The following is a 23,887-nucleotide window of genomic DNA, read 5'->3' on the forward strand; positions in this document are numbered from 1 at the left end:
TTGACAGCCAGGAATATTCTGGGAGGTGTAAAAATATTTTTTTTCACGAAGTTGGCCACAACTGTTTGATCACAACTCTGGTTTTTTGGACCCTCCCAGAGACACTCCAGCTTGATGGTCTTAAACCTCTCTGGAAGACGGACTAACAGGAGGAAGATAAGTCTGTGAAACTAATGCAGTACGGAGAAAATGTAAGCTAGTTAGAGCCAGAGCAGAACAATCCATGAACCACAATCAAGGGGCGGGGAAGGAATGGTGCTGGCCAAGAGGATCAAACACAAGAGAAGGCAAGGACAGTCACTGTTTAGAGCAGCCCAAGATTCATAGCCGGGGAAGAAATTAAGGCCGGGGTGCTGTGATGGGAGAATGAGGACTAGGAGCTTTAAATGGGAGCTTTCTTACAAGAAAGGAGAAGAAGGAAAAAGAAATCAAACCTGGGCATGATTCCAATTCCTTGCAGCTATGTCAATACTTCCTGGTGAGAATAGTTGTATAACTACTTCTCAGGAGGGAGCTGGAAGGGACGAACGTGGGTGCTAATGATGCTCCGTGGCCATCTCGCTGTCCAAAGTTCCCTTGCAGTTTCTTTATAAGCCCCGGATCTTGGCTGTCCATTCTTCCCGGCTGGCAGCGCTTGGCTCTACCTGCAGTGATGTGGCGGGCTGGGCTGGGCCTGTGGCTGGCAGGGCTGGCGTTCACCACTGCGACCATCTCAGGTAAATTTAGGAACAGGGAAAGGCCTCTGGGCTGGGCTTGGGTCAGGTGGCACAAGCAGACAGGGCACCTCTTAGGGGTTCAGGGGTAGAGGGGGAACACTGCCTTGGGCAGGGGGTTGGACTAGAAGACCTTCAAGGTCCCTATGATTCTATGACTCTGGCCGAGTGGGCTGCGTGAAGAAGCCCGGCTTCAGATTTCTAGGGAAGGCTAATCCTGTTGGGTAGCTGCCTGTTATAACCTATCTAGTTTGAGAAGGGGAAAGGAGCAAGGATATGCTCCTAAATTCGGCAAGTATATGGAAAAGCAGGATGTGGGCCAAGCACAGATACATAAAGTATTTTTGTGGCTTCCTGCTTTCACTAAGCAGATTTTTCCTGAGTGGATCTCTTTCCATTTCTTCTGCCTCTTGATCGATTGACATTCAGCAGGTGGGTTGGAAAAGTTCTGCCTTCTACAAAGCTGTGTCAGGGATAATGCCAACTAAGAAGTTCAACTTCCTGGGCAGTGGCATTCTTCAGCCCTGGCACTCCTTTGCAAAGGAGAAACCAATCTGCTTTGCTGGGCTTGAAATCTGGCCTCCAAACACCATTCCTGCAGAGGTGTTTCTTCAGTCAGACTGAGAGGGGGGGGGGGAAAGGGAATTTACTTTTTAAGCTTAAAATGGAACCGATGGTTGTGTTCACCAGACACTCAACTGGGTCTTGAACTGACCTCCTTTGCTCTGAAAACAAAGGGATGTGTGCAAATCTCTAATGTCAACTACACAAATGACTTAACCCTTTTAAGGCTTCCAAACACTCAATGCATCAATCTTTTCAACATGGCTAGGGCAATGTTCATGCAACAGGTTTAACCTGTTTACTGAATTAACCCATTTAACGGGTTTGCGTAAAACGCTGGACCTTAAACTAATCCCCGAGCCCGAGTCTGCAGAATGCACTTGGCTCCCCACAACTAACAAGGTTAATACTAATTAAATTGGCCCTGCTAAAGTTCTTTGCAATTAGTTCATTATGGGAATCCAGCCCTTTTAGCTATAGCTGGCATTTAATTTGGGGTGCAATAAATCATCTCCCCTCCCCAAGGCTTTGCTCTGGTGTAAGAAAATACTATTGCTTTCAAGAACTTCAGACACGATTCACTTTGTGAAGGAAGCAAACAGGGATTTTGGTTTATTTACATTTGATTTTTATCAGATGAGACCTCAGTGGTGGGGAAACAGCAACTATTTGGTGATCATGGAAGCCAGAATGGGGTCACTACTGTAAAGATGCTAAAATGCGTTTTTTCTATCAATAGGATTCAGCAAGCATCTGCACAGGGTCATCTGTGGACTGGGGAGGAGGGATGCCCAAAAAGTCAAAATGGCAGTGACCTGATTAAAAAAGAGGCAGAGCTTTGACTACACAGGTAGTCCTCACTTAATGACCATTTGTTTAGTGGCAGTTTGGATTTATGACAGTGCTGATAAAACTGACTTACAACCAGTCCTCACACTTACAACCATCGCAGCATCCCCACAGTCACATGATCACGATTTGGGCACTTGGCAACTGGTTTGCATTTATGACCTTCGCAGCATCCTGCGGTCATGTGATCGCCATTTTAGACCTTCCCAGCCGCCTTCTGGCAAGCAAAATCAGTGGGGAACCGTGTGATTCACTTAACAAGCATGTGATTTGCTTCACAAGCACTGCAAAAAAGGTTGTAAAATCTGGTTGGATTTGCTTAATGACCGCTTCGCTTAGTGACCAAAATTCAGGCCCAGTTATGATCATTAAGTGAGGACTATGTATATGCTTGCAGCCGCCATCTTGACTTTTTTGACCCCCTTCCCCTGCAGACATTCTTGAAAGAAAAGAAAAACCATCCTGCTGTGTGTGTTAGCCAATTTCCCAGCTGGACAACCTTAGTACTTTTGCAAATAACTAAAGTGGATTTACTCCTGGCAGGGCTGTGAGGGCACCGATGGTAGTGTTTAATTTGAAAAATGTCTTATATGTATCTCTGTCAACCTCTGCTAAGAGAGTATCATATTTTCTGACCAGGATTGCCCGGTCCTCAGTCTGAGCGTAGAGAAAAATGCCTGAAATATTTGCTCCTATGCATTTCGCTGTCCTCTTCCTGTTTTTTCCCCCAGGTTGCAGATTTGACTATTGCCTTATCAGGGCTGGGAACTGACCTCTTACATTTTATCAAAAGTGCCCTCATGCATCATAAACTGTGCACTTAATTGGCATTTAATTCTGCATGATGGGGCTAAATTGTTAAATAAACATTCAGGCTAATCTTGACATTGGCTTACTTTGGGAGCAAAAGCCAAGGAAAAGTTTCCAGGCTTCCATTTATAACCATCCTAATTAAGAAAGGAACAAACCTAATGATGGATCAGGGCCAAAGTTTTCTCGCTCCTTCTCCAACACTATCCCAAGTTTGAAGTATAAACTCCAAAGTACGAACAAACAAAAACTACGAACTGTTTTTCTCTCCGATTCTTTCTCCATATCTGCCCCCTGAAAATTCAGGAATGCTGCCCTCCAGTCCTTTCCTTGTGGAATTATAATGCTCAGCGGCTGACAGGGGAAGATGAGACATGTAGTCCAATACATTTGGGAGGCATCCACTAGGGCAGTGTTTTTCAAACCTGGCAACTTTAAGACGGGTGGACTTCAACTCCCAGAATTCCTCAGCCAGCATTCTATCATTCTATGCTGGCTGGGGAATTCTGGGAGCTGAAGTCCACCCATCTTAAAGTTGCCAAGTTTGAAAAACACCGCACTAGGGCAAGGCTAGACTAGGTGATGTGACAGAGATGTGGCAGAGAGGATCCAGTGATAGATTTTGGGGAGGTAATCCATAGCTGGCAATTCCCAAATTTTTGGGATCAAATGTCAAGAGGAAGGATGGATCCAGTGGACCCCAGTTCACTGTCTATCTTAGTGTTCCCATCTGTAAAATGGAAATACTAATTGTGGTGACCACAGGCTATGGTGAAAAATGTCAGGAGGTGGCCAAAATAATGCAATCAAACCTCTGCCTGGTTGTTATGTGTGTGAAGATGATGAAGATGACAGTCACAGGGGAAAGGGTTTCATTTGTACTAGTGAGGTGGCCATCTTGACTTTTTTGACCCCCCATGAGCACCCCAGATTCCAATCGATGGATGGTTCTTTGTCTGTGGCCAGACTGTGGTACTCTAATAAACAAATATACAAAAGATGAGTTCCTGTAGTCCTGAACGCTTGCACACTTACCCATGCTAAGTGGGAAAGACACGCTAATGGTGCAAGAACAGGGCTGCCCTGAGCCTTGGGGTTTATTTTCAGCTCCTGAACTGATACCAAAGCTCCTTCCTTCCTTCCTTCCTTCCTTCCTTCCTTCCTTCCTTCCTTCCTTCCTTCCTTCCTTCCTTCCTTCCTTCCTTCCTTCCTTTCCTTCCTTCCTTCCTTCCTTCCTTCTCTCCCTCCTTCCTCTTCCTCTTTCTTTTCTCTCTCTCTCTCTGTCTTCCTCTCTCTTTCTTTCTTTTCAATTTTTATAGCCTCTCATCTCACATACGTGACTCTGGGCAGCTCACAACAGTTTAAAACAACAGCAAGAACAATAAAAATATCCATCAATGCCACCCTTCCCTCACTGATTGTACTGTTTGGCTTTACACATTAAAATCTGATAATAAATGTGTGTTTGTTTTTAAGTGCGTTTGTAAATACCTGGGAGCTGATGCTCATTATGGCAGTCTGTAAATATAACACGGGTAGATCTACCAGGCTGTGCATTTAGGTAACAACTGGGCAGTATCTGGGCTTGTGTGATGGTTTGTTTTTACTAATACCCTGATCCCAATGAGGTGGTGGGAGATGGGGGTGAAGGGGAATGATTGCAAACACAGACTTTCTGAGCTGCTACAGAGGGAGGATTGGAATAGAAAACTCTCAGCAGGCTCAGCAGACCTGCGCAAAGAAGCTGGGTCCGATCAAGTCAATGCGGTTCCCACCTTGCAGGATGAAACTTCGACTCCAGGAGATAAGCAGTTAGCGTAACGCAGCCAGAGTTTTCTGCTAAAACATTTCGTTTTACATTGTTCAACTATTAAACGATGTTTATATTGATTTTATTGTAGTGTTTATCCCACTTACTGTCTTGTGGGCTGCTCAGAGTTTACTAGGGGCAGGTTAGACATTTCTGTTCAATAAAAATCAAGTTTCCATCTGCCCTGGATCAACAGATATTGGCTGATCTGTCCTCTGCCTGCAATCATTTACAGCAGAGTTTCTCAACCTTGACAACTTTAAGACGGGTGGAGTTCAGCTCCCAGAATTCCCCAGCTGGGGGATTCTGGGTGTTGAACTCCTTCCATCTTAAAGTTGCCAAGGAAACACTGATCTACAGCAAGGCTAAGGATCAACGACTGAAGATTGCATGCCTCTTCCCTTGCCCATTGAGGAAAAAAACAACTCAGTGTTGGTCCTAATTCCTCCCTCCCTCCTGTCTTCCAAGTGGAAGAAGAGAAACCATCATTCTGGAATCAGCAGGCAAATGAGGCCATTCGGAGAGCGATCAAACTGCAACGCAACCTCTACCAGGCCAAGAACCTCATCCTCTTTTTGGGAGATGGTGAGTAGCGACCACAGGGCGAAGCCTAGCCAGTCTGCAGAAGCTCCTGCACCAGGATTGCACGCTTTACTTTCACTTTCACTTTCTCCCCGGGGAATGACTGCAGTCTACAAGCAGATGGCGCCCAGCCTCCTGTATTCAGCATGCTGGAGGGAGAGCCTCAGCCACCTTCTGATTTGCAGGCTGGATTGCCCCGGGATTTCTTTGTTGGGCAAGTGCTATGCAATCCATCTGAATGGTTTAATTTTACTCAAAACGTCTACCCAGAAGTTACATTCCATCTTGCCGATGTTGAACACACACATGCTCGGAGGGGTAGAAGAGTTAGGGAACATTCTCGGGGGCCCCTCCCCTCACTTCTGTCCCCTCCCCTTATCTCTGTTATAACTGCTGCTCTAGGACTCCCCAACCTCATTTCTGGAGGGAAGGCCCACTAATGGCCTAGCCCTTGCCGGGCTGTGACTCTTCAGGTGTAGCTGGGGCAGTGTTTCTCAACCTTGGCAACTTTAAGACGTGTAGACTTCAACTCCCAGAATTCCCCAGCCAGCCATGCTGGCTGGGTAATTCTGGGAGTTGAAGTCCACACGTATCATGTTCACCGTTCCAATGTTGCCGGTACATCGTAACGTTTCGCACGTCATTTGGCTGATGCGTGTTTTGTCTGGGGGGGGAGGAGGATTCCATCTCGTGGGATTGTTATATGTTAGTAGCTGGATTGGAATGTGTTTGGGTTATCTCGTGTGTTCAAGGTTCCTTTCCCAGGACATCAGCAGAAACGGTTACCAGCACCTGGGGGGGAGGGGGGGGGGTTTGCAACGGCCGGGCGAGGGGAGGGATTACGTTTGAGCTGAGGGTTTTTTAGTTTGTATTTGGCACACTTTTGCTCATTCTCAGCTTTCTCTGTATTTGCATACGCGCAAGGTCAAAAATCCAGGGGCTGTACTTAATTGGACTCCCGACTGTCACACCGCTTTCGACAGGCTGAAAGCGCTGTTCACAGCAGAGCCAATCCTGTCCCACCCCGACCCCAAACGGCCTTTTGTTGTGCAGGCTGACGCCTCCGACTTTTCAATTGGGGCTATCCTACTGCAAAAGGATTCCGCCGGAATCCTGAAGCCCTGCGCCTATCTCTCCCGGAAATTTTCCGAGACAGAGAGGCGCTGGCACATGTGGGAGAAAGAGGCATTTACGGTTAAAGCAGCACTGGAGGCTTGGCGTCACCTTTTGAAAGGGGCGACTTGCCCTTTTGAGGTCTGGACAGACCACCGCAACCTCGAGGCGCTCTGTACGCCCCGGCACCTCAGTCCCAAGCAGATACGCTGGGCTCAGTTTTTCAGCCGGTTCAAATTCCAGCTGAAGTTCATCCCAGGAAAAAGAATTTCCTGGCAGATGCACTCTCCCGACTACACCAAGACGCGGAGCCTATCTCCGACGTCATAGGGACTGTGCTTTCTGACTCCCAATTGGGTTTAGCAGCTGTCTCCCAGAGCCGCACTTGGGGACAGCCTCCCCCCCCCCTGCAAACGACTCCGGCGCAGCCCGCCCCGAGCCGCAGGCAACCACAGATGCCAGGTGGGTTACGTACAGATTTTATAACAGCATTAAAATCTGACCCCTGGCTCCTCGCCAACCCTAACAAAGTGACTATGGAACAGGACCGCACCTGGGTGGAGGGAAGGTTATATGTCCCTGACTCACAAAGACTGACTATCCTCAGCAGGTCGCATGATAGCAAACAGGCTGGTCACTTTGGGTTCCTAAAATCCCTCCACCTAACTTGACGCCAATTTTGGTGGCCCTCGCTGAGGAAGGACATCAAAATGTATGTGGCGTCCTGCCCCGTGTGTGCGATGGCCAAGCGACCGGCCGGTAAACCCCAGGGGCTGCTGCAGTCCATGGCTGAACCTTCACGCCCTTGGGATGAAATCTCGATGGATTTCATTGTGGATTTACCGCCCAGCCAAAAGAAAATGGTCATCTGGGTAGTCAAAGACTACTTCTCAAAACAAGCCCATTTTATCCCCTGTGCCTCGATCCCGTCAGCACAACAGCTGGCGAAACTCTTCCTGGTACACGTGTACCGCCTCCACGGCTGCCCCTCCCACTTGGTGACCAATAGGGGCACACAATTTACCTCGAGGTTTTGGCAGGCTTTTTTGAAACTAATAGGTACCCAGCAAGCCCTGTCAACCTCCTGGCATCCCCAGACGGACGGATCTACAGAGATCCTTAATGCCACACAATTCCTCCGCTCCTATATAAATTACCACCAGGACTACTGGGTGGACTTACTCCCGTTTGCAGAGGTCGCATACAATAACGCGATACATCAAAGCACGGGACACCCCCCCTTTGGGGTGGTGTTGGGTCAGGAATTCGTCCCCATCCCAGAGCTCCCTCAGCTCCCGTCCCCAGCAGTGGCCGCCTGTGACTGGGGTTCAAAACTCGCAGACTCCTGCCCCATCATCAAGGACGCGCTTAAGGAGGCACAAACCTCATTCAAACTGCAGGCGGATAAACACCGGCGCCAACAACCAACTTCTTGGGTAGGGGACCTGGTTTACCTATCCACCAAATTCATTAAATCACCGCAACCGTCTAAGAAACTGGCCCCCAAATTTATTGGGCCATTCCAGGTGACACAAATCGTGAACCCAGTCACGGTGCGCTTGGACCTGCCCCATAATTTAAAGCGGCTGCACCCGGTGTTCCACTGCAGCTTACTCAAGCCGGCAAGTGACTCCTCCCGGTGGCACCCATGCACTCCCCCCCCCACCAGTTATGATAGACGGACAGCAACATTTCAAGGTCAAGGAGGTACTCGACTCCTGCAAACTGCGGGGCTCCCTCCAATATCTGGTAAAATGGAAACACTTTCCACACCCTGAGTGGGTCGCTGCCCAAGACATCCAGGCTCCCGAGTTAATCCGAAACTTCCACACCACATATCCCTCCAAAACCTCGGCTTGATTTTTCTCAAGGGGGGCAGTATGCCATGATCGCCGTTGTGATGTTTGCGACATCGCAACGGCTCGCATGACAATACAGGGATATGGGTCCTGAGCTGATAAGGCAAGGGCAATAGAAAAACACAAAAAGCAGTAAGGGGTTTAAGGAAACTATGTAATGACCGAGTCCGGCAGCCCAGGAAGCAACAATAAAAGGAAACTGACATGAAATTGAATAACAACCAAACAGGCGAGGTTTGGAAGGGCGCGCCCAGGCTTTCGAGGAATTAGAAGCCTGATTGCCCAGCAATGGATCATCACCGCACAGGAAGGCGATCGAGGCGATGCCCAGGGCGCAGGGGGTTGGACGACCTCTCACCTGGCAAGGACGAACTGTTGGGACTCGTGGGGCGCACCTGGGGTAAGGTGGGGTGGAGCGCTGACCAGTGCGGGCTATTTAAATCCCGTTCCAGTGCGCTCCCCTCACTCTCAGCTTTCTAAGGGCATGCATTCTATTCCCAAATAAAACCAGAACGTAAAGTCTACTCTAGCGTCTGTGTTTTTATTGGGTCTCAGGCAGAGCCTGACAATGGTTTCTATCAAGCCCCTGGGGAGGACGACGCTCCGGAGGCTGCAGTGGGGAGGGTGGTGGCAGCAACCCCGCATTTCGCTGTCACCCCACTGGAGGGCTTGCCGGAGCAATACCAAAGCTTTGCGGATGTGTTTGGTGAGAAGGAAGCGGACCAACTTCCACCTCATCGAAAAACTGACTGTGCGATAGAGTTGGTCCCCGACGCTCGACTGCCCAAACCAAAAATCTATGCCATGACGCAAAAGGAACTGGCGGCGTTGAGGGAGTTTGTGGACAAAAACTTGGCCAGGGGTTTTATTGAAACAGCAAATTCGCCAGTGGGCACCCCCGTCTTGTTTCGAGCGAAGAAGGATGGGACATTGAGACTTTGTACAGATTACCGTGGATTAAATGCGGTCTCGATATTAAACAAATATCCTCTGCCATTAATAAAAGACATGTTAGCACATCTGGCTAAGGGGAGAATCTTCTCTAAGCTGGATTTGCGGGAAGCCTATTTCCGCATCCGCATACAGGAGGGGGATGAATGGAAGACTGCTTTCAATTGTCCTCTGGGTTCTTTTCAGTACAAGGTTTTGCCTTTTGGGTTGGCGGGGGCACCAGGGGTGTTCATGCAATTGATCAATGAAGTGTTACATGAACATTTGTTCAAGGGTGCACTGGTCTATTTGGATGATGTTTTGATTTATACTGAAACGGAGGAGGAACATGAGTGCTTGGAGAAACAGGTGCTTAGCAAACTGAGAAAGGCTGAGCTTTATGCTAAACTTTCTAAGTGTGAATTTCATCAGACTCAGCTTGACTACCTGGGGTACAGGATCTCTGACAAGGGCATTGAAATGGATCCTGCGAAGATTCAAGCTATTTTGGGGTGGGAGCGCCCGCGTACCCGCAGGCAGCTCCAAAGTTTTCTTGGATTTTCCAACTATTACCGCCAATTCATCCAGGGGTTCGCAGAAATTGCATTGCCTCTCACTGATTTGTTACGTACGAAGGGGTTGGGGGACACACGCAAGGTGAAGAACCCGGGGGCATTGCTCAATTGGACACCTGAATGCCAGTTGGCTTTTGACAAACTCAAAAGCCTGTTCACTGCTGAATCCATTCTTCAACACCCTGATCCCACTAAACCCTTTGTGGTTCAAGTGGATGCTTCCAATTTCTCAATTGGAGCGCTCTTGCTGCAAGCGGATGCTGGTGACTGCCTGAAGCCCTGTGTGTACCTGTCCTGGAAATTTTCCGAGACAGAAAGGCGATGGCATGTTTGGGAGAAAGAAGCTTTTGCAGTCAAGGCTGCTTTGGAGGCATGGCGCCACCTCGTAGAGGGGGCTAAATGTCCTTTTGAAGTTTGGACTGACCATAAAAATTTGGAAGCGCTCAGCACGCCCCGTAAGCTCAGTCCTAAGCAGATCCGCTGGGCTCAATTTTTCAGTCGCTTTGACATTAAGTTGAAGTTCATTCCGGGCAAGAAAAACTTCCTGGCTGATGCACTTTCCTGCCTGCCCCAGGATTCGGTCCAGGCACCAGACGTTGTGGGTACAGTGTGGACAGCACCCCAATTGGGGTTGCAAGCTGTCACACGCAGTCAGGCTCATGCACAGCTGCCCCCAGCTTCAGTTTCACCGGCTGGGGGAAGGACGCCGATTCCCTCGCAATTGCAACAACAGTTTCTGCTAGAACTGAAATCTGACACTTGGTTGCAAGCGAATAGAGACAATGTTACATTTGACAGAGGCTTCGCTTGGAAGCAAAACCGCCTCTATGTCCCTGACAGTTTGCGAAGGGAAATTTTGATTAGGTCTCATGATGATAAAGTGGCTGCTCATTTTGGGTTTGTCAAAACCTTGCACCTGGTGTGCCGCCAATTTTGGTGGCCCACATTGAGACGTGATGTAAAAAGTTATGTTGCTTCTTGTCCTGTCTGTGCCATGTCAAAACGGAAGGGGGGCAAACCGCAAGGGTTGCTGCAGCCAGTGGCCAGCCCCTCCCATCCTTGGGAGGAGGTTTCCATGGATTTCATTGTGGATTTGCCTCCTAGTCAGAGAAAGACTGTGATTTGGGTGGTAAAGGACTACTTTTCTAAGCAAGCCCATTTCATTCCATGTGCTTCCATTCCGTCTGTGCAGCAATTGGCCCGCCTTTTTCTAATCTACATCTACCGGATTCATGGGAGCCCCTCCTGCTTGATCACGGACCACGGAACACAGTTCACTTCCCAATTTTGGAGGGCATTTTTAAAGCTGGTGGGTACCAAGCAGGCGTTGTCCACTGCATCGCATCCGGAGACTGACGGATCTACGGAGGCTCTTAATTCGACCCTGGAGCAATTTTTGCAGGCATTTGTCAACTATCAGCAGGACAATTGGGTTGATCTGCTACCTTTTGCTGAGGTGGCTTATAACAACGCCGTCCATCAGAGCACGGGGCACACCCCTTTCCATACTGTGTTTGGCCGGGACATTCCTGAGTTGCCTCAACCCTCCACACAGCCCTGCTTTGCTTCTGATTGGGCTGCTCAACTGGCTGATTCGTGGCCAGTGATTCAACAGGCGTTGGCTGATGCCCGATCTGCCTATAAACTGCACGCTGATAAGTGACAAGCCCTTCAACCTGCTTTTAAAGTTGGTGATAAGGTCTACCTTTCCACCAAGTTCATTAAGTCCCCTCAGCCCTCGAAGAAGTTGGCTCCTAAGTTTGTTGGACCTTTTCCCATTGTGGGAGTTGTTAACCCTGTCACGTTTAGACTGGATTTGCCACACAATCTGAAACGTTTACATCCTGTTTTTCATTGCAGCTTACTCAAGCCTGTCAACCACTCTGATCACTGGCATCCACAACCCCCACTGCCTGCTCCGATCATGATTGACGGGCAGCAACATTTTGAGGTGAAGGAGGTCCTTGATTCTCGCCGACTACGTGGCACTCTGCAGTACCTTATTTGCTGGAAGCACTTTCCCCACCCTGAATGGGTGTTTGCCTGTGATGTCCAATCTCCTCTTTTAGTTCGACGCTTTCATCTCGCTTATCCTCTCAAACCTGCTCCTTAACGTTTTTGGGGGGGCGGTATGTCATGTTCACCGTTCCAATGTTGCCGGTACATCGTAATATTTCACATGTCATTTGGCTGATGCGTGTTTCGTCTGGGAGGGGAGGAGGATTCCATCTCGTGGGATTGTTATATGTTAGTAGCTGGATTGGAATGTGTTTGGGTTATCTCGTGTGTTCAAGGTTACTTTCCCAGGACATCAGCAGAAACGGTTACCAGCACCTGGGGGGGGGGGAGTTTGCAACGGCCGGGTGAGGGGAGGGATTACGTTTGAGCCGAGGGTTTTTAGTTTGTATTTGGCGCGCTTTTGCTCATTCTCAGCTTTCTCTGTATTTGCATACTATTCTTTAATAAATCAGATATCATTAAGTTCCTGCTTGTGAGTCTGAGTCTATTAGAGTAGGCAATCATTACAACACGTCTTAAAGTTGCCAAGGTTGAAAAATGCTGAGTTGGAGATACAGGAATCCCCTGCTGGAGGAAATGCATTTATTTCCTTGCAGAGTTGCTTCTGGCAGATTTTGCAGGTGGTGGAAATGAAAGAGGGCTGCAACGCAGGTCTGGGCAGTAGAAACAGAGGAAGGACAGGACAAGTGATATCCTTCCAAATCACCTTGTGTGCTCTGGGGGGACAAGGTGACCTCTGCACAAGTTGGATCTTTGGCATTTGTAGGGACTGATGGAGGAGATCCCCCCCCCCCCCAAAGGAACAGTTGTTGCAGACTGGAGCAGGGTTTAATTCAGACCTGCAGATTTTCTCATGCTGAATTTGTCTCCCTGGCAGGGATGGGCATTCCCACCATCACAGCTACCCGCATCCTGAAGGGGCACATGCAGGAACCGGCATTACCTGAAGCACCACTAAGTATGGACACGTTCCCATACGTGGCTCTCTCCAAGGTAGGAAGCCCAGCCTTTGGTTTGTGATGGACCCTGGAGCTCTGAGCTGGATTTCCTAGTTGACCGGCACTCCAACTTTCCCAGCCCCCAAAAGGTCCTGGGACATTGGGCACTCATTCAACAGGTGAAGCCTGTTCACAGGGTTGCGATTGGGAAAGGGGCCTTCCCTTGTCCATGCCCCTTGCAAAGCACCCTGCAGGACCATGGTGGGGAAACTTAGCACCCAGAGAAGATGAAAAGGGGTTGCAGAGGGAGATTCAAGGCAGGTTCAAATGCTTGAGGTAGAAAAGTTTGACAGCTGTTGAAGGCCAGCCTGCAATCCGGGTCAGGCGCAGAGCCATTAGCAATCAGAGTCAGCCATTGTAATCAGTGTGATCCAAGCAGTCTGCATTCTGTAATTCTTTTGAGCCCATAAAGCAGGGTTCCTCAACCTTGGCAGCTCTAAGCTGTGTGGACTTCAACTCCCAGAATTCCCCAGCCAGCCTTGAATTCTGGGAGTTGAAGTCCACACAGCTTAGAGTTGCCAAGGTTGAGGAACCCTGGCATAAAGGACACACAGCTGGTTTGAACAGGGCTGCTGGAAGTAGCTGCCTGCCTCTGGTACCCAACAGGAGGGCTGGTCTTTCCTTCCTGCCCCTCCCACCCACCCCCGCCAGAAGCTGATCTGAAACCGTGGGAACGCGAAGGCTTGGGACCTTCTCCCAGCCATGTCTCTTGCTTTCTGCAGACCTACAACGTGGACCGGCAAGTGCCCGACAGTGCAGGAACGGCCACCGCCTACCTCTGTGGGGTGAAGGGCAACTTTCAAACCATTGGTGTGAGCGCCGCTGCCCGGTTCAATCAGTGCAAAACGACAGCGGGCAACGAAGTCAGTTCTGTCCTGAAGCGGGCTCAGCTGGCTGGTAAGGACCGAGAGGGCAGGAAGTGGGAAACCTGGGGGTTGGCAGACTTGGGGTAAATGAGCGGACGCAGAATCTGTTGCAGGCCAGGATGGAGCTGGCGGAAGAAGTACATCTGGGACAGGGGGCCCATGATACAGGAGCACACCCATCAAAAAAGCGCCTTTATTTACTTATTTATCCATCAAATTAACAGGTAGTCCTCAACTTAGGACCACAGTTGGGAGCGGAAAATTCATCGTTCAGTGGTGTGGTTGTTAAGCAAGGCATCATGTGACCGCATCCGATTTTATGATCTTTTTTTCCATGGTAATTAAGTAAATCATGCAGTTCCCCCTTGATTTTGCTTGTCAGAAGCTGGCTGGGAAGGTCACAAATGGCAATCATGTGACCCCAGGACACTGCAACTGTTGTAAATATATGCCGGTTGCCAAGCGCCCAAATTTCCATCATGTGACTGTGGGGATGCTGCAACGCTTGTAAGTGCGAGGACCAACCACAAGTCACTTTTCCTAGCGCCGTTGTAGCTCTGAGTGGTCGCTAAACGAATGGATGTAAGTTGAGGACTACCTGTATAGGCTGCCTGACACCCAAGGAGTCCAGGCGAGGGATGACCCAACTCAGGGGTTCATGTAAAAGTTAAACAGGAGGGATGAGGGTGTTGAGTCTTGTAGCACCCCACAAATGAGGGGCCATGGACTCAATCTCCCCCCACCATTAACACCAACTAAAACCAGTCCCAAAGAAAGGAAGAGAACAACTGCAAAATGGACCCCATCCCCACAAACCTTTGCAGCTGGTCCAAACAGATGCTGTGATTGCATACATGGATATATTCTGTTTTGGCTATTCTAATTTTATTTTTAAACTGATTTATTACTTGATTGCAATTGGGGTAACATATATCCCCTGTACATCACTGACCTGTGTTTGCCCTTTGGTTGATCACTGATCCAGTTTAAACAGACCCTTTTCTTAACTGTTTTGGATTTAACCAACCTGAATAGCTTGGTGTCACCCACGAACTTGGCCAACTCACTGCTTAAGAGCACTTATAAACAAGTTAAAGCTGTCCCAACCCAGATTCTTGAGGCTGTACCTCTTCACCAGGTATGTACAAATCTTACTTATTACCACTTCTCATAGGCCTATGATGAAAAGGCTTGGATTACACTTAAACATTTCCCTGGTATTTAATTTAATCTCTTTTTTCAGTTGCAACCACTTAATTGCACAGCTCTAAAACACAGCAGGGCTCCTTCAGCACAGAGAGAAATCATTCTGAGCCTGCATTCATACAACACATTGAACTTGGATACTGAATTAACCAGTTTTCTGGGTTTGTGCCATATATTGAGCCCTAATTGAACTCAATGGGCTGCATTCATCTGGCTTCCTGAACCAGAAAAAGAATAGCCAAGGAGACCACATGGCCCCTGAGGACTCCTTGTAATGGGACAGCTGGATGGCTGTTGTGGGGGGGAGCTTTATGGCGTTTGAGATACTTTATTATTTATTTATTTATTTATTATTCAAATTTAATTACTGCCCATCTCCCCCAAAAGAGGTACAAAATGTTGTTTTGTACCCAGGCGGACGACTTCAGAGATTTTGTTTCATGCTGTTTAACTGCTGTAAACAGCTTTGAGTCTGTAAAGCAGGTCATATACAAGCAACAGTCCTTATAATAATCGTTATATTAATAATGTGTTAATAGAAATTTATATTATTAATCGTGATATCTGAACTGGTTGATTAGGTGGTATAAACACAGCCTGTGTTTGCCAGGTGCCATTTCTCAAATGCCAGATCAGAGGGGAAAGCTGGCCCTCCCGTTTTGAAACTCCACTTTTGGATTACTTATCCTTGTGTCTGGCTTGAATGCTTGTTTCATTTTAACGCATCATTTTTACGTAGCCTTTAGGGTGCCGTTCTGCCTCTTTTGCGCACACACACTTTGGGCCCCACTCCCTTTCAGGCTGATTGTTTGGATGGCCCTTCCTCCTCCGTTTCTTCCTCAATTGCAGGAAAGTCGGTGGGGATCGTGACCACCACACGAGTCCAGCACGCCTCCCCCGCGGGCAACTATGCCCACGTTGTGAACCGAAACTGGTATAGTGACTCTTCCATGCCTAAATCAGCGATTGTGGAGGGCTGCAAGGATATCGCTTTACAACTCGTTGAAAACGTGAACCTCACGGTAAGCCAGAGGAGCGGAAACCCACGTGGCCTCATTTGCAGACCCATCCTGCCAGCCTCCGTGAGAGTCTGCAGTTTCTGAAAATGTGATTTGAGAAAAGGCAGGGACCAACCTATTAAACAGCACAGTAATGTAGGATGATTGGTAGCTGGTGAATGTGCCTCATGCCCCATCTTTAACCTGGTTGCAAAAATAACCCATTTTCTGAGTTTGCTCTTGAAGCCAATTTAGTGGCCTGCTAGAACCACTGAAATGGAGCAGAGCTTATAACACAGCTGAGAAGCTGGCACAGAAAAAGAAAATTATCTTAGATAGCTTCAGTGAGCATGCCAGAGAAACACAGGTTATTGATCTTACACATTTAGCCCTCCCAAGCATAACGAATTACACGCTTAGACAGATTAGGTTAAGATAAGTAAAAAAAGAGTTTTACTGACTTTATTGTTGCTCCTGTTACATCCATCTTGGTGGAAAAGATGAAGTTCCTTTGTTCTTCTTTTCTTTCTAAATACTTAGTTTGCCCAAAACCCTCAGCCCTATTTTGTTGCCAAGGGCCGTGTGGAAGAAAGGGGCAGAATTCTTCATCAAGGCCCAAGCACATGGCCCTGATGAATGGAGAGCAGAGCAGCATGCTTGCTTCTCCCTGGGTGGAAGAAGGAGGAAGAGAGAAAGAGGCAGTGGGAGTGGCAACAAACAGCTTCCTTAGAGTTGCATTGTGGGACAACTCAATTTACATGCTAATTCACATGCTAATGAGGTATGCTGGATTTGCCAGGACGTCCAACAGCTCTATACACTGAACCATAAACCAACCAGACAAGGATGGATTACTACACCTTTCTAAACCACAAGATGATCATCCTGGCCAGGGCCGCAACTAGGGTCTGTGTCACCCGGGGCAAACATGGATTCTGCACCCATTTGGCACCCCCCCAGCGCTCATTTTGGTGCCCCCCCAGTGCGGCGCCCCGGTTGCCCCCCTCTAGTTGCGGCCCTGATCCTGGCTAACATTAACCAAGCTTAGGGCGTGGTCATAGGCCTCTGACAGAAGCTGCAGTGAAGCCACGCACATTGTGACATCATTGCACACAGGATGCAAATGACATCATCTGTGTCATTTGCATAATGGTGATACCAGGAGGCATGTTCCGTCACTTGCCCCCACCAGGGACTTCCTTGTGCAGGGAGCTGTGTGCTGAATGGAGCTGGTGGCAACAGGAGCAATCCCTTTACCCTGCCGATTTCTGCTCCTAATTTTATTCTGATTACTTAATCATTTATACCTTGCCTTTTAACATGGAAATGGCCACAAGAAAGAGAAGTTTCCACTGTAAAATAACTGAATCAGATCATTATTTCATCTCTCTTCGGGTGGGCAAAGGCTGAATTTCCAGCCCCCTGTGATTGCCTGCCTATTTTCTGGCAGGAAGCGAACCTTATTAAGCCTTGAGAAAGAATTAGTGGATCACGAGAGGTCACAGCTTCCTTGCTGATCCACTGAAGTCCTTGCTGTCTGCAAGGAGTGGTAAAAGTCTTGTCTGAGCTGCACTCAACTCCTGGTGCCTTCATGGACACATCCTGAGTTGTTTAAGATGGGCGGGCATACAAATCTTTTAAATAAATAAAAATAAAAAACAAAAGCCATTGTCTTCTCTTGGAATGCCTTTGGACTTCCCAGTCTGGCCCAGAGCTTCCTAGTAGTACCTTTTCCTCCCTCTGAACAGATCTAACCCTACTTAGGTTCCACGCCCAGGCAAGATGCTGAGAAGCCTCAGAATCTTGAACCTTCATAAAATTCCACAAAGCAGCCTCCTTGCTGTATGAGTCCATCCTTAGATACCTGGCAAGGAGAGAGGAATTTCCAAGGCTCATAAAAAAACTGGAAGGGTGGATTTGGTGGGAAGCAAATTCTGGGCCTGCTACCCATGGATGGCCTGCAGGATAGGAAGCAGAACCTCAGATGGGGACCTTGAGACTTGGACCCCTGTTCTGCCTGGGTGAAGGTGCTCCTCCAGGTAACCATTCAGGGCTTGGTGGCCAAGTTCAGCACTATTGAGTTGAGCACATCCTCCTAGACCAGTGTTTCTCAACCTCAGCAACTTTAAGCTGTGTGGACTTCAACTCCCAGAATTCAAGGCTGACTGGGGAATTCTGGGAGTTGAAGTCCACACAGCTTAAAGTTGCTGAGGTTGAGAAACGCTGTGCTAGAGGGAGGCAGAGGAGTAATTCTGGGTGACTTTCCTGGTCAGCTGGCTACTCCAATGCATTCCCCAAGGATTTGCCCCACCTCAGGATTTCACCAAAGAGCAAAAACACACCTTTTCCACCAAGCTAATACCTACAAATCATTTCAATGACGTTGATTTTAATTCTGATGTTTACTCCACCAATTTTATTACTGTTTCTATTTTTTTTAATTGTTTCAAGCCACCTTGAGAGCACCGGTATAAACAGAAAGGGGAAGGAGGCATTCAATAATAAAATAACCCCATTCCCCCCTCACCCAGAACTCTGAATGTGACGTACAAAGAACTCCACGCAGACGCTGGGTCCTTGTAGTTTTACGGTGACCAACTTTCTGCTGTGTGCATGGTGGCAAATAATGTTTTCTGCAAACTGTTCTTTCCTTGGCAGGTGGTCCTGGGTGGGGGCAGGAAATATATGACTCCTAAAGACACCCCAGACCCTGAGTACCCCACCAACAACCTTGCCAAAGGGACCCGAAAAGATAAAAGAGACCTCATTGAGGAATGGCTCAAAGTTTCCCCGGTAAGTGGTTGTGTGTGTGTGTGCGTGTTTTTTTTTTCTGATGAAACATCCGCCTCTTCTCCAATCTGGCACCCTCCATTTGTGTTGGGACTACAATTCGCACAATTTCCAGCCAGCCTAGGAGAATGGGAGTTGCCCAACCCACCTGGAAGATGGTCCAGTTCAGAAAAATGGCAGATGATAGGCCAGTGCACTTGATACACTGGGGAAGTGTAGGAACCTTAGTTTTCTGTGGAAGGGCGCATGCCTTTCTGCACTTGTGAATGGCTGACATTCTGTACCCAGAGAGTGCAATCTCTCTGCCGAAACCCCCCAAATATGCCCCAATGTGCATGACTCACGATGTAGCCAGGGTCACCAGGGATGGGGGGCCATGTGAGATATAAAGCATGCATCAAGGCCCCTGCTTCACACCAACCTTAGAAAGCCTGTTGTGTTACAACTGCCTCTCCCTCATTCCCCAGTGTGGGGATCCTCAGCACACAATAAAAGATTGAGGTCTGAAGAGAGATCTTTTCTCTTAATCCTCAAGATCCCCCCCCACCCCAGCAACAGGGAGGAATTAAAGCCCATATTTCGCCTGCAGCATTCAGACGAATGATATGTTGAGGTTTTCCTACTAACGATTAAGACTGCTATTGTATCTAATCATTTTGGCCGGGTGAAGAGGTTGTATTTGATTGTCTCCTTTCACGTGCTTCATGCAAATCGCCTGGGGGGAGGATCCTGCCCAGACTTGTTTCTTACTTCCTCTTTTTTTCTCTCTGCCAGCATGTAGCAAGCCAGGTAGCTCTCAATGAGAGCTAAGTCCTTTAAATATGTTTTGCTTTTGTTTTGCTTTCTGTAAATAAATTATTATTATAGAAATGCCTGGTGTGTGTGACTTTTCTGATCTCTCCTGGGCTAAAGGCTTTCCCAGCATTCTACCAACATGATAGGGGTATCCGTAGGTATACTTGAACGAGTCACAAGGGTTGCAGGTAGAGTTCTGATTGCATCATAGTGGCTGCCATTGTGACTTTTTTGACCCTACCCTGCAGATACCCGGGGCTGCAAATGGCCTTTCTCTTACCAGCCTCTGGGTTTCTGTCCTAGGGCAGCAAATATGTCTGGAACCGGACCGAGCTATTGAAAGCTGCCACTGACCCGACCATCGACCGTCTCATGGGTAAAGGGTTCGAAATGTCATCACCCCCTATGTGTGTGTGCGTCCCACTGACTTTGCTCTCTCAACTTAGGCCACCCCCTTATTTGCAGCGAGTGGCTTGGGGTGGAAAGCCATTAAGCTTGGTTTACAGATGCTGGCGTTGCCAATTGCAAAGATGGGGTCCTTTCCAGGCAGCTCACAGCACATGTAGGGGTGTGTGTGAGAGAGAGGGATTACACAGGAGGAAAAAAGAAAAGTTCCCCATCCAGCTCAAGAGGGAAGGTTTTAAGCAGCAGAATTCTGACGTGCGGTTTACCCACATCCCAAAATTGCACATTAAAAAAAGAGTTCCATTTGTTTGTGCTGATTGAATGAAAGGTGTTAAAGATTTCTAGTGAGTTCTCCCACCTGGGTTTGCATAATAGGCTGAACCAAAAAATAAGCAAACTGGCCGGGTTGCACTTGGCGTGGAAGTCACTCAAAAGCTAACTGAGGTTATCGCCAGCCAAGCTTTGCATGTTCTGTGCATGCAGCCGTCAACCGTGTCTTTCTCTGGCCTTGTTGTGCATGTGGGGTGAATGCAGCCCCTGAATGGTTTGGACTCTGAAGGTTGAAGGGCCCTGGACATTGGCCGAGGCCCATCTTGCCCTGCACCGCTGGCCTGAAGGCCCATCCAGCGTTTTTCTTGTTTTTCTCAGGCCTCTTTGAACCAGGAGACATGAAATATGAGCTGAACCGGGACAACAGCACTGACCCATCTCTGGCCGAGATGACTGAGGTGGCCATCAAACTGCTCAGTTCCAACCCCAAAGGCTTCTACCTCTTTGTTGAAGATAAGTCATCTTGGCTTTTGACCCCATTGGTCCCCACCATTATGAGCGAGGCCTTCTTCTCGGGCCCGTGGACTTCCAAGGTCCCTGAGCAATTGAAGGAGGAACCAATAGCAGAGAAGGGTCTTCTGGGGGGAACGAGTAGCTATCTTCACATAAGATGGACAACATAGTACAAGTTGGGCAGGGAGAAATATGACAATAAATAAATAAATAAAACTAAGTCAGGGAAAGCTCTAAACAGAGGCATTCACACAACCGGATAAGCTTGTTGACAACATTTGGGGGGTTTAGCATTTTGTAGGACCCTCCCACCCCCAGTCTGTTCAATTAGTTTGTGGGTCCGTGCTTTGTGCCCACTCCAAAAATCGGTGAATTCAGTTATTAGTTTAAATGTGCTGTGTGAATGCAGCTTTTACATTCAGAGGAGGTAGGGAGTATAAAGAGAGGACAAGAAGCCAACAACAGGATGGAGAGGGCCCATTGCCCACTTCTGTGGGGAATCTGTTGGCTGAATAGTCAAAGTTGATCTTTTCTTTCCACGAGGCAGGATTGACCACGGACACCATGAAGGTATTGCTAAGCAAGCCCTGACGGAGGCAATCGAATTTGACAAAGCCATCCAGCGCGCCGGGGAGTTGACTCAGGAAAAGGACACCCTGACTGTTGTGACCGCCGACCACTCCCACGTCTTCAGCTTTGGAGGCTACACCCTCCGGGGGACCTCCATTTTCGGTATGGCATGGGGTTCCTCCACGGAGTGGTATGAGTTGGGTGGGCTTGTGGGCAGGAGGATCTCAAGCAGATGGCTGACCCTCAAGCAGGTCATGAGAACTGCAGTTGAAGCCACTATAGCTTGTTGGGGAATCTATGGATCAGGAAAGATCAGGATATGGGGGTAAAAAACATGAAGGCTCTTGTAAAACAGAACTGGGTAAGATCTCTTAATAGTTTGGGGCAGTGTTTCTCAACTTTGGCAACTTTAAGATGTGTGGACTGCAACTCCCAGAATTCCCCAGCATGCTGGCTGGGGAATTCTGGAAGTTGAAGTCCACACATCTTAAAGATGCCAAGTTTGAGAAACACTGCTCTAAGGGGCTGTTTCAAGGTGCCTGGGCTGATCTGAGACATCTGGAAGAGGAAGACACCACAACTGTCCTCCTACATCTCATGGTGTCTCTTTTCCCCAGCATCTGCTGCCTGTAGCAACCTTCTAATGGGGGCCACCCTTGGAGATAACCTGGAGCTCAATGAACTAAGAGCGATTCAGGATGAGGCAGATAATACATATATTTTTGGATTACCCTCCCCAGGCCTCCCACTCTACTCAAACCAGCCAGCAGGCTAATTCCATGTGGTGGGCACTGTAGTCCCAGAGACCTAGAGGCCAACAGATTGGGAAACGTTGCTTAGAAGTCTTCTTCTTCCTTCCAGGTTTGGCCCCCGAAAAGGCAGTGGATGGCAAGGCATACACCTCCATTGTTTATGGCAACGGGCCAGGCTATCGGGTCACCGAGAATGGCCGACCAAACATAACCATACAAGAAATTGGTAAGGCTGATACGGGAGCCGAATTGGGTGGGTGGGTGGTTGAAAGCTGGATGCAGCAAGACCCCCGCACCCAGAATCCCCAGCCGGTGTAGCCGTAATCCTGAATGGGGGCAATCTGTGTTTCTCATCACTCTTCCAGCCAGATGGCCCTTGTGGCTGGGAATGATAGGAGTTATAGTCCAGTCAGCCCAGAAGGCACTCTATTGGGGAAGGTAGCCTTGAGTAAGAACAGTATTAGGAAGAAGCTGCTGCAGCCAATATCAAAAACTCCCTGGAGCAGGGTTTCTCAACCTTGGCAAGTTTAAGATGTGTGGACTTCAACTCCCAGCAGGGCTAGCTGGGGAATTCTGGGAGTTGAAGTCCACACATCTTAAACTTGCCAAGGTTGAGAAACCCTGCCCTGGAGTGATTACACAGTTGACAATTTAGCAACAGTGCAGAAATTCTTTGCTATTCCCTTTTCCCAGGATTCTTTCCCCCTAGACTTTCTCATGTAGTTTACGCTCCTGGGATCTCCTCGTGGTCTCCCTTCTGAGCATTCACCAGGTCAGACCCTGCTTTGCTTTGAGCGCCAGGATTGTCTGGATGCTGCCAGAGGTGGAATTAAAGCTGGGGGAGGGCAAGCACATCAGACACTGACTTAGGTAGGGGTGTTTGCAGGATGGGGGCAAAAAAGTCAAGATGGCAGCCAAGATGGTGCGATTGAAGCTCTGCTTGCTTTTTATGGGTGTGGTTAAAACACCCTGTAGTCACCAACCCTCTTTAGAGCCAGGAGTAGTGGCAAGGGTGGCACGTGCTTCGTTCACAGTGGGTCAGCTGAGCCACCCCAGGGAGGCAGTGGTGCTGAGTTCATGTCACGCTCTCCCTCCTTTTGAGTAGCTTCATTTTCCGAAAGGTCCCTCCTGCCCATCTAATGCCTGGTCTCCTCCTCTCCCCAGAGGACAACACCTACCACCAGCAGGCCGCTGTGCCCCTCGTCTCAGAGACCCACGGGGGCGAGGACGTGGCCATCATGGCCAAGGGACCTATGGCCCACCTCTTCCACGGGGTGCAGGAACAATCCTACATTGCCCACGTCATGGCCTACGCTGGCGGCTTGGAGCCTTACAAGTTGCCCGGTGAGAAGTCTGCAGCTGCAGCCAAGTCCAGCCTTGTGGGTCTCCCCCTGGTTCTTCTGCTCCTCTGGATCTGCTAGCCCTCCTCTGGATCACCTGGGCACATCCCTCTTGCTCCTCCCCCTCCTCCTCACATCTGGATGGAGCATCTTCTCCTCACGTGGGTTCCTAGACAATTCGGGGCCTTCTTTCCCACCTTAATATCTGAGAACAGCTTCTAACTTCTCCTGTTATTCAAGGACTATGCCCACCATTCAAATTATGGGCTTCTCTTCCTGCAGATATAGCCCCACCTTTGGTCTTCTTTTGGAAAGCCTTTTAATTCAGTGCTTGGCTGGGCCAGGGGCCAAGAGCAGAATTAGCCCGGTCTCGATTCCCAGGGAGGTGGGATGGCTTCACAGGGATCTGTCCCTAACCACAAACAGTTATTTGTTTGACTGTTTTTATTTCATTGTTTGTATAGCTTGTTTTTATCCTTGGGTTGTGTGCTGTCCAGAGATTGGTTTAAGATGGGCAGCCGTATAAATGTTTTAAATAAATAAACGAAACGATGGCACCA

General features: G+C 48.6%; 1 protein-coding gene across 1 annotated transcript; it reads left to right on the forward strand.

Annotated features, from left to right (window-relative positions):
* Nucleotides 1–581: 581 nt before the first annotated feature.
* LOC134499591 (intestinal-type alkaline phosphatase 1-like) lies at nucleotides 582–23,482 on the forward strand. Its single transcript, XM_063306306.1, has 11 exons — nucleotides 582–716; nucleotides 5,215–5,331; nucleotides 12,702–12,817; nucleotides 13,545–13,719; nucleotides 15,744–15,916; nucleotides 18,551–18,685; nucleotides 19,781–19,853; nucleotides 20,531–20,665; nucleotides 21,206–21,397; nucleotides 22,097–22,213; nucleotides 23,152–23,482. The coding sequence occupies exons 1-11, from the start codon at nucleotides 653–655 to the stop codon at nucleotides 23,406–23,408; spliced, it is 1,554 nt and encodes a 517-aa protein (XP_063162376.1). The 5' UTR covers nucleotides 582–652; the 3' UTR covers nucleotides 23,409–23,482.
* The last annotated feature ends 405 nt before the right edge of the window (nucleotides 23,483–23,887 follow it).

This window comes from Candoia aspera, chromosome 6 (assembly GCF_035149785.1).
Source record: "Candoia aspera isolate rCanAsp1 chromosome 6, rCanAsp1.hap2, whole genome shotgun sequence".
Lineage (NCBI taxonomy): Eukaryota > Metazoa > Chordata > Lepidosauria > Squamata > Boidae > Candoia > Candoia aspera.